The 16,049-nt window shown below is 40.1% G+C and overlaps 2 protein-coding genes across 3 annotated transcripts in view; both read right to left on the bottom strand.

Annotated features, from left to right (window-relative positions):
- Positions 1-16,049, bottom strand: part of fras1 (Fraser extracellular matrix complex subunit 1) — a 246,426-nt gene that overhangs the window by 131,356 nt on the left and 99,021 nt on the right. Inside the window, 2 exon segments of the mRNA XM_038703512.1 lie at positions 7,249-7,396; positions 8,946-9,035. Coding sequence (XP_038559440.1) covers positions 7,249-7,396; positions 8,946-9,035 — 238 coding nt within the window.
- Positions 11,237-16,049, bottom strand: part of LOC119892022 (putative nuclease HARBI1) — a 6,396-nt gene continuing 1,583 nt past the window's right edge. Inside the window, exons 1-2 of one of the 2 annotated variants that reach the window (XM_038704086.1) lie at positions 13,059-13,327; positions 11,237-12,406 (exon numbers count right to left, since the gene is read on the bottom strand). In XM_038704086.1, coding sequence (XP_038560014.1) covers positions 11,388-12,215 — 828 coding nt within the window. In that variant the 5' untranslated portion in view covers positions 12,216-12,406; positions 13,059-13,327 and the 3' untranslated portion in view covers positions 11,237-11,387. Of the gene's footprint in view, positions 12,407-13,058; positions 13,328-16,049 lie in introns of those variants that run through there. The other variant, XM_038704087.1, reaches the window with a different exon arrangement.

The following is a 16,049-nucleotide window of genomic DNA, read 5'->3' as shown; positions in this document are numbered from 1 at the left end:
ACTAAAAGAGGGGGAAAGTGGCATAAAGGAGGAGTTGAAGAAAACATGAGAAAGATAGAGGTGAGACTTTAACCTTAATGGCAAATAAGACTGTCAGCAAGCCAGAACATATTGTTCTCAGCATCTACATCTCTCTTTTTTCCTCACTCAACTACCTCTCTTTGTCTCCTTTCCCCTCTACAGCTTCATTTTCTCCCTCCCATCCATATTCCTTCCATCTGCTACTTATTCTCACTTTTTTTTTACCTTACTTTTCATCCCACCATCCCGTTGTCTTTTAGCCGACAGAAAGGATGGTAGAGAAAAACTGTGTGCATACAGTGTAAGAAGGAGGAAGTCGAGTGAGAAAAGAGGGAGACTGAGATACTTAGCACTGTGTGTTCTGGCCCACTGACGGGCTTATTGGTTAATACGAATATCAGTCAAGTGTTTATCTCTCTCTTCAGCTGTGGCCAATGCTTCAGCTAGCGGTAATGTACCAATCTCTTGCATATATTCTGGGATCCGCTGTGGAAGTCTTCCTTCACACACTCATCCTGCATCTATCCTAAGCTCTTTCACACTGTTTAACGGTTGAAACAAATGAGTGTATTTAAATACAAAACTCCACCTGACTAGTTACAAAATCATTTCTTGTATGCTTTGACAGCTGTGACGGAACCAGAACTGGATTTTCCCTTTTGAGGATAAAGCCACATTACAGCCCAGGTTCCTCAATCACACGCTTTGATTCAAAGCGTTGTTTACAGAAGGCTGCTATGACGCTCGCACACTGTACTTTAATTTCCTCACAAGCGTAGCGAGTCAGAATCCCTGAAGCACAAAATTAAAAACTGCAGCTGTGATTAACAACAAAGCTGTATGGAAACAACTGATCCAGAGGTATGGATCCAGGAGTATTAACTGCACAGCTCCACCTGATTACAAACGCCTGATGAGAAACTTCTCACAGCGTGAAACTGCAGACGTGTCAACATTTGGCAGGGATGACACCCAGTGTCATTAGAAAAGAAAAGAGAAAAAAATCACCCTCAAGTTTGACTGTTAGCACAAGCTTCACCTCCATCTGAGACTGGCTACTTGCCACATTTGCTTATAGAATAAGCCAACTTACCAACACCAGCTAACATTTACATTACAACATTTGGCTGGTGATTCAATGCAATTTTACACTCTGATTCCCACTAAAAAGGCACTGCACCATTCAGTAATTCACCCATGTCTGTCTGCTGCCAAATTTTCAATCATGAGGCTCTTTACATAAGACAATACAGCACCAAATAGGATCAAATCCATATAATTCATCTAAACTTTGTTTATTAAAATTGATGACATAATGGTGGGAGGATACTTTGCTATTCTAATCAAATAGACTTTTTGTTAAATTCAGCAAATATTTGGGGGTCGCTAGCACTCTGTTTTTCGTGCTCACAAAAATCCGGTTTCATCAAGAGTTCACAGAACATTTTTTTCTTCGACATAATGTCACTGACTAACACCATCTCCTTGCAACTTCCAACAGATTAGCACACCTCTGGAGTCATTTCCTTGGTTAAGAAAGTAGATCAAACACTTCTTAATCTTTATCCTAAAAATAGGCCCAAACATGCATCACTCTAAGAATATTTTAACCAATTAGGAATAATTACTTACTCCAAGACACTTGATAGATGCCCTGATCTACTGGTATATTTATACATATCTTGGTACAAAATAATAAAAAAAATTTGGGTCAACCCCTGGCAGATGGGAACTGTATGTGTAAGATGGAAACAATCTACAAGCTTTCCCATGAGACCTGAACGCAGCACGACTCCTGGTTGCCCTCGGGTGTAAACTGCCCAATGAGAGGAGAGGCTGCTGACCCCTGGGCCTATAGACAGCCATGATTAATAGGTTTAAAGGAAGATTTACGGATCAAGCTGGAAAAGAAAGAGAGAAAGAGAGAATCTTTTTTTCTTCCTTTTTCTATTTTTAGCCGCAATCTAAACACAGTTGGGAAATCCAATTCACAGCCAGGGAGACAGACTAATGCATGGTTAACGAGTAAAAACGTGTCTGTTTCTCATATAAATATGTAAATGCAAAGTAAAGTGGGTAAATCATGTTTAAATCACTATGTTCAGGCATGCATATGCATTATGGTGCATTGCAGGGGGGTTAAAACCATTACTGCACACACACATACATCAATACACACAAGTTGCGAGGTGATAATGGGTCATAATGTGAGTCCAATTACAGAAATCACACAAATATATTCAAATTATTCACTCAGGGACACATCGTTCCAGTACCACTTACAGTTTTTCACAATTGCTAAGAGACATTTCTTGAAACTTTAAAGACAAAACCTAATCTTTAAACTACATTCACAAAACCCCTGACTCTTCTGGCAGAAGGCCAGAGATTCTTGTTCTCCACCTCCTCCTCCGCCCTACTCCTGCTCCGCCTCTTCCTAGTCTTCCTCCACCTCCTACGCCTACTGTTCCTCTTCCTTCACCTCTTACTCCTCTCCATACTGCTTTTCCTCCTCCTCCTCCTTCCTCTTCCTCCTCTCTGGTGTCCTCTACCTCTTCCTTCAGATTTCTCGGGATCCATTGTTCCAAAACTAAATGAACTGACTCCGGCCCTTTTATCTATCTACTGAAGCTTCTGACTGGTGTGTTATCAATTATGACTCTTTGTGTTTCCACCTGGGTAGCGGTGTGCTAATTGAGCTCAACCTGTGCTAATTGAGTGAACAATATTGAACATCAGTTCTTTCTCAATGACCACGTGGTGTAGGCAATGAGAAATGAAGGGATTTGTGTCTAGAGTTTAGGGAAATGGGTGTACTTTTTGAAAAATGGAGTTATGGTTTTGAAATGTTAGTTAAAAAGCCTGGTTATAATGTTTAAGCAGTGGAGAAAAACTGTAAATGAACTTCAGTCATAGATCTTCCACCACCAGGCAGAGAAAATTTCTTCTACTGGACTGAGTAAAGGAATGTATGGTTGAAGGTACACATATATGAATCACTGGTTACTGTTTGACGTTGTACCACTTCCTTAGCGGGACACCACAGTGAAAGCTGACATTGTCCCGTAGATAGGATTCACTGCCAGCTGATGATCTTGCTGCTCACGCTCAAACACAAAATTCCAAAGACCACCCAGAAAAGTAAGAAAATATTCAATGTTATATGGCCCCAAGGTTGAATGACGGTAGAGCTTGGTCAAAGGGTGCCACCACGCTGGCCAGGGACTTGACCACATATTGATTTGATCACATCCTTAGAAACAAGTGTGCACAATTATGATTTGCTGTGTGTAAAAGATGACAGCTGTGTTGTAGCTGTGATTTACTTTTGCCGCATGTATTTACCATTTTGCAACACAAGTGCATCACAGTGCAAAATGTGTTTTAGTGAGTGAGAATGTATTTAGAGTTTTGCAAAAAGACTGGATGAGATTTGCAAAAAACTTCCTGAACTTGTTTAAGGGTTTGCCAAAAGAGCAAGCGATTCGACAAATGGATTTAGGCCATTGAGTATTTGGTTCAGAGAATGGGGTTTAGTGTTTTAGCAACAAAAAACCGTAATATAGAATCACACTTTAACTCCTCTATAACACACACTTATTAACACTAACACATGTACAGGATGTACAGAACGTATAGAGAGAGTTTCTATTCCAACACTAATTTCTCTCCAACACTAATTTCTACATGCGCACTGTACAGTGTGTAGTATATAAGGAGACATTAAGAGAGGATTGCAGGCTGATAAAGAAAGAGGAGAGGCAAACTGTGAGAAAAAATACAGAGTGAAATAAAAGTCAGATGGTGAACTGAGAGGTGTAATGGATGGCATGAATTATTCTGCAAAGAGTTTGGGAAAAGATTCTTAAACTTGCCGACGGAAAGATGGAAAATAAAAAGATTAATTGAAAAGCACCCAAGGTGTTTTACCTTGCAGTTCTCACAAATGAATATTTTGAGACAAATAAGTCTAAGTGAAGGCTTTTCCATTTCATGCTTCATCTTCACTCAGTACTGTTAATTAGGAGCCCATCAGCTAATACTTCAGGCACGGCTTTTTTCCACAGGCCTCTAGGGTAAAGTTAAGATTATAAAAGATGAAGGTACAGTATAAAAATTCACTATTACTAGCTATAGAGACCAAAACCGTTTTTGTACCAGGCTGTAATATGTTCCTTTCTGCTGTAAAGTTTAACATGGGAGTCTATTGGGATCATAGTCAGTATAAAGGTTAAAATAAATACAGTGCTTGTGTGAATGTATTTCAATATATATTTTAGTATATTTTAGTAGGTTAGCTTTCACCTTTCCACTGATGAAGACAGTATCTAATGCTAAAATATTGATAATATTGCCATGGACTGTGACGTAACAAATGATGCAGCACTTTTTTAGGTCACCACATGAAACCAAACTGTTTTTGTCCTGGAGGTCTTTTGCAAAACATTTGCCTTCACAAATGCTAAAACTTGATTTCCTCATTTACCTATGCATGATGCCTAAAACCACTTGGTTACGGAGAGGGAAACATTGTTATCATGGTTAAATATTAGGAATGTTGACTTCTAGCATTACAGGAGATAAAAAGCTCACCATCCACACCTCCACGCTCTTACTTTAAGCTGCACTACATGAAATGTTGCTTTGGAACTCAACACTGCCATTAAACTACCATCACCATTACAAAACACCTGCATTAATGATGCTGTTGGAAACTAAGAGAATAGAATAACAAAGCGACTGTACAAGCTGGTGCATATCAATTCAATTCAATTCGAAGGGGCTTTATTGGCCTGGGACACAGATACTAATTAGCATTTTTAATAACCAATGTAAGTTTTGTTAATCTATTGAATTAAACATAATTTTTAGAAGAAATCAGTTTTTCTGCTGAGCACACTAGGCCACCAGATGCACAAAAACAACTGGCTACTTCTGGATATTACATTTTATGTTTCCCCTGTTGTTTACTTGGACTAATTAGATTGTGTATTTGCCTGAAAATATACGGTATTTTTTAGGTTTTAGACATTTTATATGCTACTTTGGAGAAACCAAGAGAGCAAGAGGACTGTCCAGGGACACAGAACACACACAAGCTAAATGTGAAGAAAACAACTTCATCCAATCCAATCTCATGAAACTATTGTCTTCTCAAACATTCCATTTGTATGGTGCAATGAAAAAAATCCCTTGCTTAACTGTAATTATTCATTCAAACAGCCAAACTTAATTATAAGAGTTCATAAATCTTGATAATGTTTTCCCACTGTTTAATTGCCTGTTGTGGTATTTGTCTATATGAGAAATGAACATACATTTGTTTAGTTATAATTGCTGGCAGTCTGTATATTCATTTTCAGTCAATAAGACAGATGGATTAGCCTTTCTTTTAAATGGGGAGCTGGAACACAAGTAATGTAATGTGACTGTGTGGCTTACAGACGGAAATTACCTTAAAGCCATAATTTAATATCTTTGAGTAATTTCCTTTTTTGACTTGCTGTATTTCATGTTGAAACAGGTTGAAGGGAAAGATCATTACAAAAAATTCCTGGTTGGAATTTTTATTTGCACCTGAGGTCACTATTCAAGTTACACCGTATCATTGTAAATGCTTTTTTTGTCCTCATTAATTGTTAAATAGGTATATTCTGCCATGAAAAATTGGCCAACAAAGGGAGAGTCATTTTTTATTCCACATAACTTTAAGGCCCCAGGGAGGCGAGGAGCAGCACTGTGTTCAGAAAGTTTTCACATTTTTCTAACTATTGTACCACTCTTTTAAAACGGCACAGGAAATATCTCAACTTGAAATGATGCTTTCTTTGTTTGAAAAATACGCATCAAACTACAAAATATACCCAGAAATGCAAAGCACACCACCACTTCCTGCTTTTTAAACAGAGTTTGAATTTTGATGTTGACATTAATGTGTAGAACTGAATGTAAATATGACAAAGGGCATTACGGAGACAAAAAGCATGTTAAATTAACAGTACCATATAAAAAAAGATAAAAGCATGGTTGACTGCAGATACTTTATATTGACTCTGTGTGACTGTTCTAGTCTCCTCAGGCGATGGCATGCTGAAACATACAGAGCAGCTTGGCCAGCACGGCCCACATCCCAAGGACAATCTGGATTTTGTCCTCTGACTGCCCTGCATTTCTATAAACTCTCTCTCTCTCTCTGTTTATGAGCCTCTCTCACACTCTCTTTTTTAATTATCCAACCAGTATCTCATTTACATATGCAGTATTTTTAGCACGTAAATAAAGTTTATTTATATGCCAGTAGCAAATGTTGCAAAGTGCTTCACAATAAAAGTCGAAAGCAAGAGACATCAAAAAAAGGCTACAGCCATTCATACCTGGGCAGTACAGTCGAATCTTCTTCAACACAGAAAAATGTTGAAGTGAAGTGCCTCATTGAGGAAAACATTGTAACAGTAGCTGTTTAAGGAGGAGGATGTATGTTTCTGATTTACTTGCAGCTCCCTAATTTTCCCATCATTCAGCAGATTCAAATGACCAGCCAAGTTTTAAAGGGACAACACTGTGCAAAATACCCTGACTGAAACAAAACGCAGCTGTTTGTGAAGCATTTCTTACTCTTTTCAACATGTGTGGTGGTGTGTATTTCTTTTTTAATGAATCCCGATGGACAATATTGCATGCAGGGAGAAATCAATTAAAGAAAAGGCAGTCAGTTTATACATCCACAGAAAATACACCAAAATGCAATGCAGACACAAAAAGCAATGCGATTCACTTGATGTACTTTTTCTGTAGTTATTTATATTCCTATTCCTTTAAACACTACATGTTCAGTGGACTGTCAAAAGGCTTTGAGGTAAATGTAGGAAAGAATATGCACACAATTAAAAAGTAACTAACTTGGAATGCACTGAATATCATATTTAACAGTCTGCGAGGCTACAAGATGGCTACGTCTTAAAGCCGAACACCTTCAGCTTTCAGAGAATCTTTTATCCATGCAGTTTACATGAATAACAAAAAGAACTGAACTATAAAAACTGGTGTATGTAAAATGAAGCAGAAACCTCTACCTGCCAACCTCACCTACAGACACCCACAGTGAATCCTTCATGATGTGTGTGCGGTCAGAGAGACAGAAGTGACCAGACACAAAGCACATGTCCTGACACACACACACACACACACACACCACAGTAGCACACGGCATCTTTTGCAGCAACGTACCTTGGCGACACTCAGGGCAGCATTGGCCCTCATGGGTTATGACCAGGGTGCCCGGCGGGCAGGTGGGGCAGGAGCGCAGATAACAAGTCACCTGGGCATCACGGCATTCACACTCCCGGCAACTGCTATCAGTCCACCTAGCCAGGTCCTAAAAAAAATAAGTGAGGCAGAGGAGAGACAGGGAAATTAGTTTATTGGATCTAGTGAATCTAGTGAAGCTAAAGTTGTAGTAATGCGCAAAGTGTGACTGGGGTAAACACCCAACAGCAAAGGATTTTAACTTTGAGGAAGCTGAATCACAATTAAGAAGGATGCCACACAGACCAGACACTAAACTGAATGCTAATAAGCTGCTTGTGTCAATAAAAAAGAAGCCTGACAGTCCTGACTTTTATATACATTTTCAAAGCAGAATAAGTGAAGTGACGGAGGCCCACTGAGGACAGATAGTCAGTCACACAGCAGGAACCTCAGTCACAAAAAAAACTGATTTACCTTGTAGTAAGTTAATTGTTTTTTCCAAACTATCTGGCAGGTCAAAGCTCACAGACAAGGACAGGCACTTAAGATCAGAAAACCTTTCTGATTGGCAAACACTGACAAGCGTCTCGAGCTTGATTTTACAGCAGGAAATCTATTCACAAACCACTTGTATCCAAGGATGTTATCTAAGGAGCACAAAACCTGCAGCCCTGAGCAACTGAGAACAGAAATCTGCAGCCTTCAGCGTCTGTTATCACAACAGGTGCAACCGGTAACCTGTACGGTTGTGTAACACTTGAAGACCATAAAGTCAGTTTACAGGAACAACCACTGTTCCCTCATTAGCTACCATGTTGCCAGACAATATATAGAATCTCACTGACCTGTTATAGAAAGTAGAAAGTACATCTCCAACCCATTCATCTATCCATATTAATACTAAATTCTTACCATTAGCATGTTTCTTGTAAATTCTCACTCGTATTTACTTTTTTTTTTTAAATTTAAAAATTCAAATTTGATCATTTCTGTTAAAAAATATTTTATTACGTTTTTCCCATTTGGGACATTCAATTTTTGAAATAAACAAGTGAAAACTGCATGTAGGTGTGTGGTAAGTATGCAGTATCTATCTTTGTTTACTACTGGTGAGAAGAATTCCTCAGGGAGGAAAAAAGAAAAATCAATTTGAAAAGGATGATAGCTCTCTCTACACTAGCTCCGAGCCTCGGCCTTGGCTGTGTCCTACAGCATTTCATGAGCATTCCCCTCTGGCTGATAATGTAAAAAATTAAAGCCTTTGCGTTCTGGGTTTCCAGGACTAGTCTATGAATAATGAAGCTGATGCCAGAATAATAAGACAAAGATTCTTGTTACAGGCTAGACAGCCTAAAGTAATCTGATAGCTATGTCCTAAAACACACATTTACTCTGCCTCACTGCAAATTTAATTCTCAGTGTTTACAGTTTGTATTTATATATTTATATCCAAAGTAATATTGATGTATTTGGTTGTTTGTTTAGCAGCCTCCTCTGCAGTGAGACTTTATGCCACTTGCTTTCTTTCTCCTTCTGAGAATAGAGAGTTTACAGAAGCCCTGTGGTGTCTTTGTGTCTCCCACACAGTTTGGGTTTCTTGCCTGATTTTGCAGTTTTCCTCTCATGTTTATGTGCAAACACACTCAAAGTAAAATCGAGTTCCAATATAGAAGTACCTTGTAGGATTTCTCCTCGTACAAACAGGAGGGTTTCAGAGAGGAACACTCTGGGCAGCACTTCCCTGGCAGCTGAATGAGCTCTGATCCCTAAAAGAATAGAAAAATAAAATTTAAATTTTATTCTCTGGCAATCATGAAGTTACATATCACTTGTAGTGAGGTTTAAAAATAAAAACTACAGGGAAAATCACCGAAGACATAACATACAGCACAAGAGAGGTTGACAACCAGTCGTTACTCCAAAAGTTATAATTTTTGTAATCAGGAAGTGAGGAATATTTTTGGTTTATATAAAGCATGAAACAGCAAAAGAAGTCTAATTTATGCTGGTTTTCTACCTCTGTCCATCACACTTGACTTTGTTTTTCTCCTTGAGTTATCTGCAGTTCTTTTAGTCATCTTAGTAAGCCCAATTGTGTTCAATTTATGGTCAGTTAAAAAAACTAAACTAAATCTTCAGTATTAATGTGGCAAGGAATGACTTTTAGTTGAACTGGTAATACTAAAACTTTTTTAATGTAATTTTAGAAACAGCATAAAGCAATTAAAACCCACTGTTTTAAAGGGAATTGAAGAAGAGTACAGAAAGAGCAGTCAGGGTTTAACATGAAAAGATAAAATACTGTTTATAGTATTTAAAGACTAAACGCAACTTGATGTAGCAACTTGATTGTGGAATTTGTAGAAATTATATTGTTTATTCTTTTGTTCATTTGCATTTTAGTTTGGTGTCTTTAGTTCATGTCTTCTGTTTGTATTATTTTGACCTTGTCTTCTTTTCATCCTGGTTTGGTTGTAGTTTATTTGTATTATTAGTTCCTGTCTGGTCCCCCTGTGATCACTCTGCCTGCCTGTGCGTCTGGGCCTTTCCGAAACTGCTTGCTACTCCCTCCCCCTACCTACTTCCACTCTGTTTGCGCGTTCATGCGGAGGGCCCACCACATTGAGTACCATCCGAAACCAATGAGGGCGGAGTGGGAGTGGGTTATAAAACCCTCCAATGCCAGCTTGTTGAAGGTGTGTAACACCCTTTGCTGCATGATGGAGGAACCTTCTTTCAAATGTGAGTTTCCGTGTGACTATGCCTGAAAACATGTAGGATGTTTTAATCCCAAAAGTACACTAACATTTCCATACACAGGTTAACAATGTAGCCTGAAGGTTATATTGTGTTCAATAAAAAAATGTGCAACTGTTGCTTGTTTGATACAAGTATGATAGCAGGGAGTGATTAAACTTTAACTCTCAATAACTTGAAATTGCGTTTGTCTACCTGGATTTATCCTAATATGGTACAGCCTGTGTTTACATGTCTTAGGAGCTAATAAGAAAAAGAAAAAACAGAACATGAATGTAACCTGTCACTTCACTGACCACACTGGCAAAGATGTTTCTTCAGAATGGTAAAATAATTTCTCATCATTCTAATATTCTGCTATTCAGGTTCATTGTCAAAGACCTCCAGCTTGTGGACCAGGTGTCTGCAATGCAGACAGCAAAGAAGTGAGAGAACCTAAAGAAAAATACAAGGTGAAATTGTGATACCAATATGAACACAATATTATCTATCTTAAATACTGCAGTGACATGTCTAACAAACATTTCTACTAGGAACTAAGAAGGCCTCCCACAGGGTCAGGGACTGACCAGGGTGAGGAAACCCCAGCTATGTGGGCTTTCTACCTGGACATGCATGAGGAAATGGAGAGCAAGCCATCTGTTAACCCACCAGTCCTCATTGCCTCATGCATGTCCGACCCCACTTTACTACCAGGCCCCTCTTCCAGCCCCAGCTGATCTGTTTTTTGTGTGCTTGTTATGTTACATAATAGAGTTTTGAAGGCATGATTTTTTTGGTAATTTGAAAATTTAAGACCTGCATTACATTACTTGTTGTAAAGATGGTTAAAAACATTATGGTGTCAGAGGTGAAGCATTCGTTGTGCACAAATATGCTGAATATAGATTAATTCTCTGAATGCACATGAGGCTCTCTGCATGCAACAAGTGTTGGTCTGACATTTGAATGGCAGTCAATTTGGTTACAATGCTGTTTGAGAAATTGCTCCTTTTTAGAAGACTAATCTGGAGGATTATCTACTGGTATGGTTTAAAAAGTTAAGCAATGATTGTAAAGGGTTTGGCAAGCATTACATAAGTAGTGATTTCACTTTTGTTTCAAGGCCCCTACATATAGACGGGGCAGGATATTGTGACTTCACAGTGCAACAATTAGAGAGACCCCTTGGTGAAATGATGTACTTCTGAATGAATGCCACAAACAGGTGTATGGCGCCAGCTTGTTTTAATTTGTGGTAAAGACTTTATTTTTATTTGAAATGAGAAATGCTCACAACTAACATGTATATCTAAAGATGTTTCACATAATAGAACAAATAAGATAACATCCTCAATGACCAAAAATAATGTGTGCAAACATTACAAATAGTCATGTGCGTTTAAATGTTGTGACACCCTGATTGGGGCAGAGAGACGAGCAGCAATTGTGTCCCTTATGTGATTTCCAGGCCTTTCTTGTCCTCCAACAGGGGGAGAAATCTGTGGGTCTGCAGCATTGGGCACCTCATCCAGTTCTTCCAGCTCATCATCCATGCTGATGCACAAATTATGCAGGAATGCACAGCAGGTGATTAGGTCTGGGGCGAAGGTGGGACTCACCTCCAAGGCTTTGGACAGAGTGGCTCGCCGGCGTGACTTCATCATGCCAAAAGCTCGTTCCACAACGAAATGAGCCCTGGCATGATGGGTGTTAAATCTCTCCTGGACACGGCCTCGCAGTGGTTGTTTGTATGGTGTCAGAATGTCTATGAGGCTCTCCAGGCACGTGTATGCTCCATCTCCTAATAGGTAATAACCAGCTGGTACAGGGCCTGGCAAAAGAACCCTGGCATCGTGGACGGAGCCTGGAAAGCCCACAAAGACATCCAAGAATCTGGCCCTAGCATCACAGATGGCCTGCATCTGTATGGAGGGGAACAACTTATAGTTTATGTAGTCAGTTTGGTGTTGGTTCCCTGGGGCTTGAATTCTGATGTGGCATCCATCTATGGCTCCAGCGACATGGTCAAGTGCAAAACTCTCAGCAAGATTGCAGAATCCCTGTGTGATGGCAGGAATTTCTTGTGCTGATGGTAAGGAGATTAAAACTGACAGCTTGGCCTTTATTCTATTGCTCACCCTGCGGATCATGTCGTGTGCTTTTGGGGATCCCAAATGCCAATGCCACCGCAGACAGGGACAGTCCATGGGCCAAGCTGTACATGAACACAAGCACCTCCATCTCCTGGCTCCAACCGTGATCTTGTGGAGAGGCTATTAGGTGCATAAGGTTCCGCATAGTTATTCTGATGACCCGAAAATCCCTCCTCAGGCACATAGGTTTCCATAGAATGCCATAATTGGGGTGGCTGAATTCAAATGTACCGACACCTGGTTTCCTATGGGGGGGGGGGGGGGGGGGGGCACACAACGTTATTTTATTGACAAATTGTGCATTTGGACACTTATTTATATATACACATTTATGTATTTTTAAATCTATTTATGTCAACTGTATGTGTACTGTGTGTCTGTTTAGCACCTAATCACCAAAGAAAATTCCTCGTATCTGTAAAATACTTCTTGGCAATAAAGTTCTTTCATTCTGATTAAGTCAATGTGATATGCATAATCCTCTAAAATTTGCTGCTCTCACATCCTTCAACAATATTATCGTGATCTTAGCCATCATGGTGAAAAATATTTTACGCAGTAGAGAAATTACTCCAAGCAACCTGTAATTGTCACCCATGACAAGTGGTGTAGACTAGTGCATTTCCAATGGAACCTCTTTAAGTAGCCTACTTACTTTGTCATTTAATGAGTCAGCCAACATAATATGCTATGGAATATATTTGTTAAAGGTCACTAAAAGATAACTAATAGCTTCCAAGTACTTATAACTGACAGTGGCCTGAAATGCCACAACAGAGAACTCGGCTCACAAGACTGACAGGTGCTTCTGATAATTAATATGACTTAAAAACACAAAAGTCATACAGCCTACTTAATAACCGTTTGAAAGATGAAGACAAAAAGACACTAGCCTACCTTTTGCTGCCGTATCAACGCCAAAAGGCGTCTCAAACGTATTTGTCGTCTCGTGGACCGCAGTTTTTCATTTTCCAACATTGGTGGATTACAGCCGCTGTTGCTGCTCCTGCCAGATGCTGTTTGGAAATCATACTGACGTACTGTTGCATCAAATCCTAACTCCGCTAGTGAGAGGGAAGTTCATCCGAAAGTGGCTGCAGTTTTATACCCTCCGCGTTAATTAAGGGAACTCGATTTGGCTGTGAGGGTGACTCCCACCAGAGTTCAATCCGTGACGGAGTGGAAGTGGCGAGGGTTTAGTTTCGGAAAAGCACTCTGTGTCTAATTACCTCATGTCCTCCACCTGGTCTTGGTCCCGCCCTGCTCGTTAATTAGTGTTTAAATGTTTGCTTGTTCTGTTCAGTTTGTGTGACGTTCTTGTCTGATACTGAGTGTTCCGTCCTACCGTTGTCTTTGGATTACTCTGCCTGTGCGCTGGATTATTTTTGCTTGTTGGATTTTCCTCAGTTTTGGACTTTACCTTGTACTCCCACGTAAGCTTGTTTCAGTTTGGTTTTTGAGTTACAGTTTTTCTCGATTGCTTAAACACATTTCTTGAAACTATGCCTCTTTTTCTCGAAACTCTAAACACAAATCCACAACTTCTCACCCAATTCCCCAAACGTCCTATTTTCAGGTCAAAATCAAGCTCTTCACTCAAAACCATTCAATCTTGCTGAAAAACCAAACTTTGCCCTCAGACATAACACACAAGCCCTCAAAAACACACACACTACAACACAGTCTTACACTGGTGAGATAAATTCAAAACAATACTACAAAAACTGTTTTTTAGTAATGTTGCTTGTGGGTCATCCCCTCAAAAACCTTTTCACATGATGAACACAACATAAGAAATACACACGTTTTATTCCTTTGTGTGCTATACAGTACAACACACCCAACAAATTATTCTGCCACAGCGTTTGGTCTTGGACAGGCCAGAGATTCTTGTTCTCAATCTCCTCCTCTGTTTCCCTCCTCCTCTACCTACTACTCCTCCTCCTCCTCATCTTGCTCCTATCCAACTCCAACTGTTCCTCTTTCTTCACCTCTTACTCCTCTCCATACTGCTCTTTTTCCTCCTCCTCATCGTCCTTCTTCTCCTCCTTCTCTGGATCCATTGTTCCAAAACTAAATGAACTGATTCTGGCCCTTTTATCTGTCTATTGAAGCTTCTGATTGGTGTGTTATCAATTTTGACTGTTTGTGTTTTACCTTGGTAGCTGTGAACAATATTGAATGTCAGTGCTTTCTCAATGACCACGTGGTGTAGGCAATTGGAAATTAAGGGATTTGTGTCTAGAGTTTAGGGAAATGGGTGTGCTTTTTGAAAATGGTTTTGAAATTTTATTGAAAAGCCTGGTTATAGTGTTTAAGCAATTGAGAAAAACTGTAATAAATATTTTAAACTTCACCTTCATCACGTATTGTCTGCATTTGGGTCTACACCTAATACTGCGCTCAGCCACCAATGACATATACAGTATATAATATATACATTGGCGAGAGAGAGGACAAATTGCCAATGTATATATTATATACAGTGGGGGAAATAAGTATTTGACCCCTTGCTGATTTTGCAGGTTTGCCCACTTACAAAGAATGCAACGATCTATAATTTTAATCATATGTACATTCTAACAGTGAAAGACAGAATCCCAAAGAAAATTCCAGAAAATCACATCATATGAATTTATAAAAATTGATAACCATCTGATGAGGAAAAACAAGTATTTGACCCCCTGGACAAACAGCATGTTAATATTTTGTAGAAAAGCCATTATTGGCCAGCACATATGTCAAACGGTTTTTATAGTTGGTGACAAGGTTTGTGCACATTGTGGACACTCCAAATCATTCAGGTTCCGAGGTTGTCGCCTGGCAACTCGAATTTTAAGCTCCCTCCAAAGATTTTCAATTGGATTCAGGTCTGGAGACTGGCTAGGCCACTCCAGAACCTTGATGTGCTTCTTCTTCAGCCACTCTTTTGTTGCTTTGGCGGTGTGCTTAGGGTCGTTGTCGTGCTGAAACACCCATCCTCGACCCATCTTCAGCTCTCTCACTGAGGGAAGGAGGAGATGTTGGTCCAGAATTCCACGATACATGGCCCCGTCCATCCTCCCCTCAATACGATGGAGTTGTCCCGTCCCCTTGGCTGAAAAGCACCCCCAAAGCATGATGTTGCCACCACCATGCTTGACGGTGGGGATGGTGTTCTTTGGGTTGTACTCAGTGTTCTTTGCCCTCCAAACACGACGAGTTGAGTTGAGGCCAAAAAGTTCTATTTTGGTCTCATCTGACCACATCACCTTCTTCCAGGCCTCTTCTGAATCGTCCAGGTGGTGAATGGCGAACTTCATGCGGGCCTGTACATGTTTCTTCTTGAGCAGGGGGACCTTGCGTGCGCTGCAGGATTTCAATCCATGACGGCGTAGTGTGTTACCAACCGTTTCTTTTGTAACTGTGGTCCCAGCTGCCTTCAGTTGATTCATCAGTTCCCCCTTGTGTTTTTGGGATGATTCCTCACCGTTCGCATGATCAGGGACACCCCACGAGGCGAGATCTTGTGTGGAGGCCCAGACCGAGGGAGGTTGGCGGTGGTGTGGTGCTTCTTCCATTTCCTGATAACTGCACCGACAGTTGATCTTTTCTCTCCAAGTTGCTTTCCGATTCTCTTGTAGCCCATCCCAGCCTTGTGCAGATCAACAATCTTGTCCCTGATGTCCGTAGAAAGCTCTTTGGTCTTGCCCATGGTGGTGATGTTGGATGCTGGTTGTTTGGGTGTTGACAGGTGTCTTTTATACAGGTAACGAGGTGAGGCAGGTGTATTTGATGTAGATAATTGGTTGGGATTGGGGCTGTGTCTTAAAGAAAGACTAACTGGCTTGTAGGAGCCAGAATACTTGCTGTTTGGTAGGGGGTCAAATACTTGTTTTTCCTCATCAG

The sequence above is a fragment of the Micropterus salmoides genome, unplaced genomic scaffold (assembly GCF_014851395.1).
Source record: "Micropterus salmoides isolate LMB-PRFRI ecotype aquatic unplaced genomic scaffold, ASM1485139v1 Ms_hic_scaffold_7, whole genome shotgun sequence".
In the NCBI taxonomy this organism is placed as follows: Eukaryota; Metazoa; Chordata; class Actinopteri; order Centrarchiformes; family Centrarchidae; genus Micropterus; species Micropterus salmoides.
Note: the sequence above shows the minus strand (reverse complement) of the source record. Positions and strands in the feature narration are given on the sequence as shown.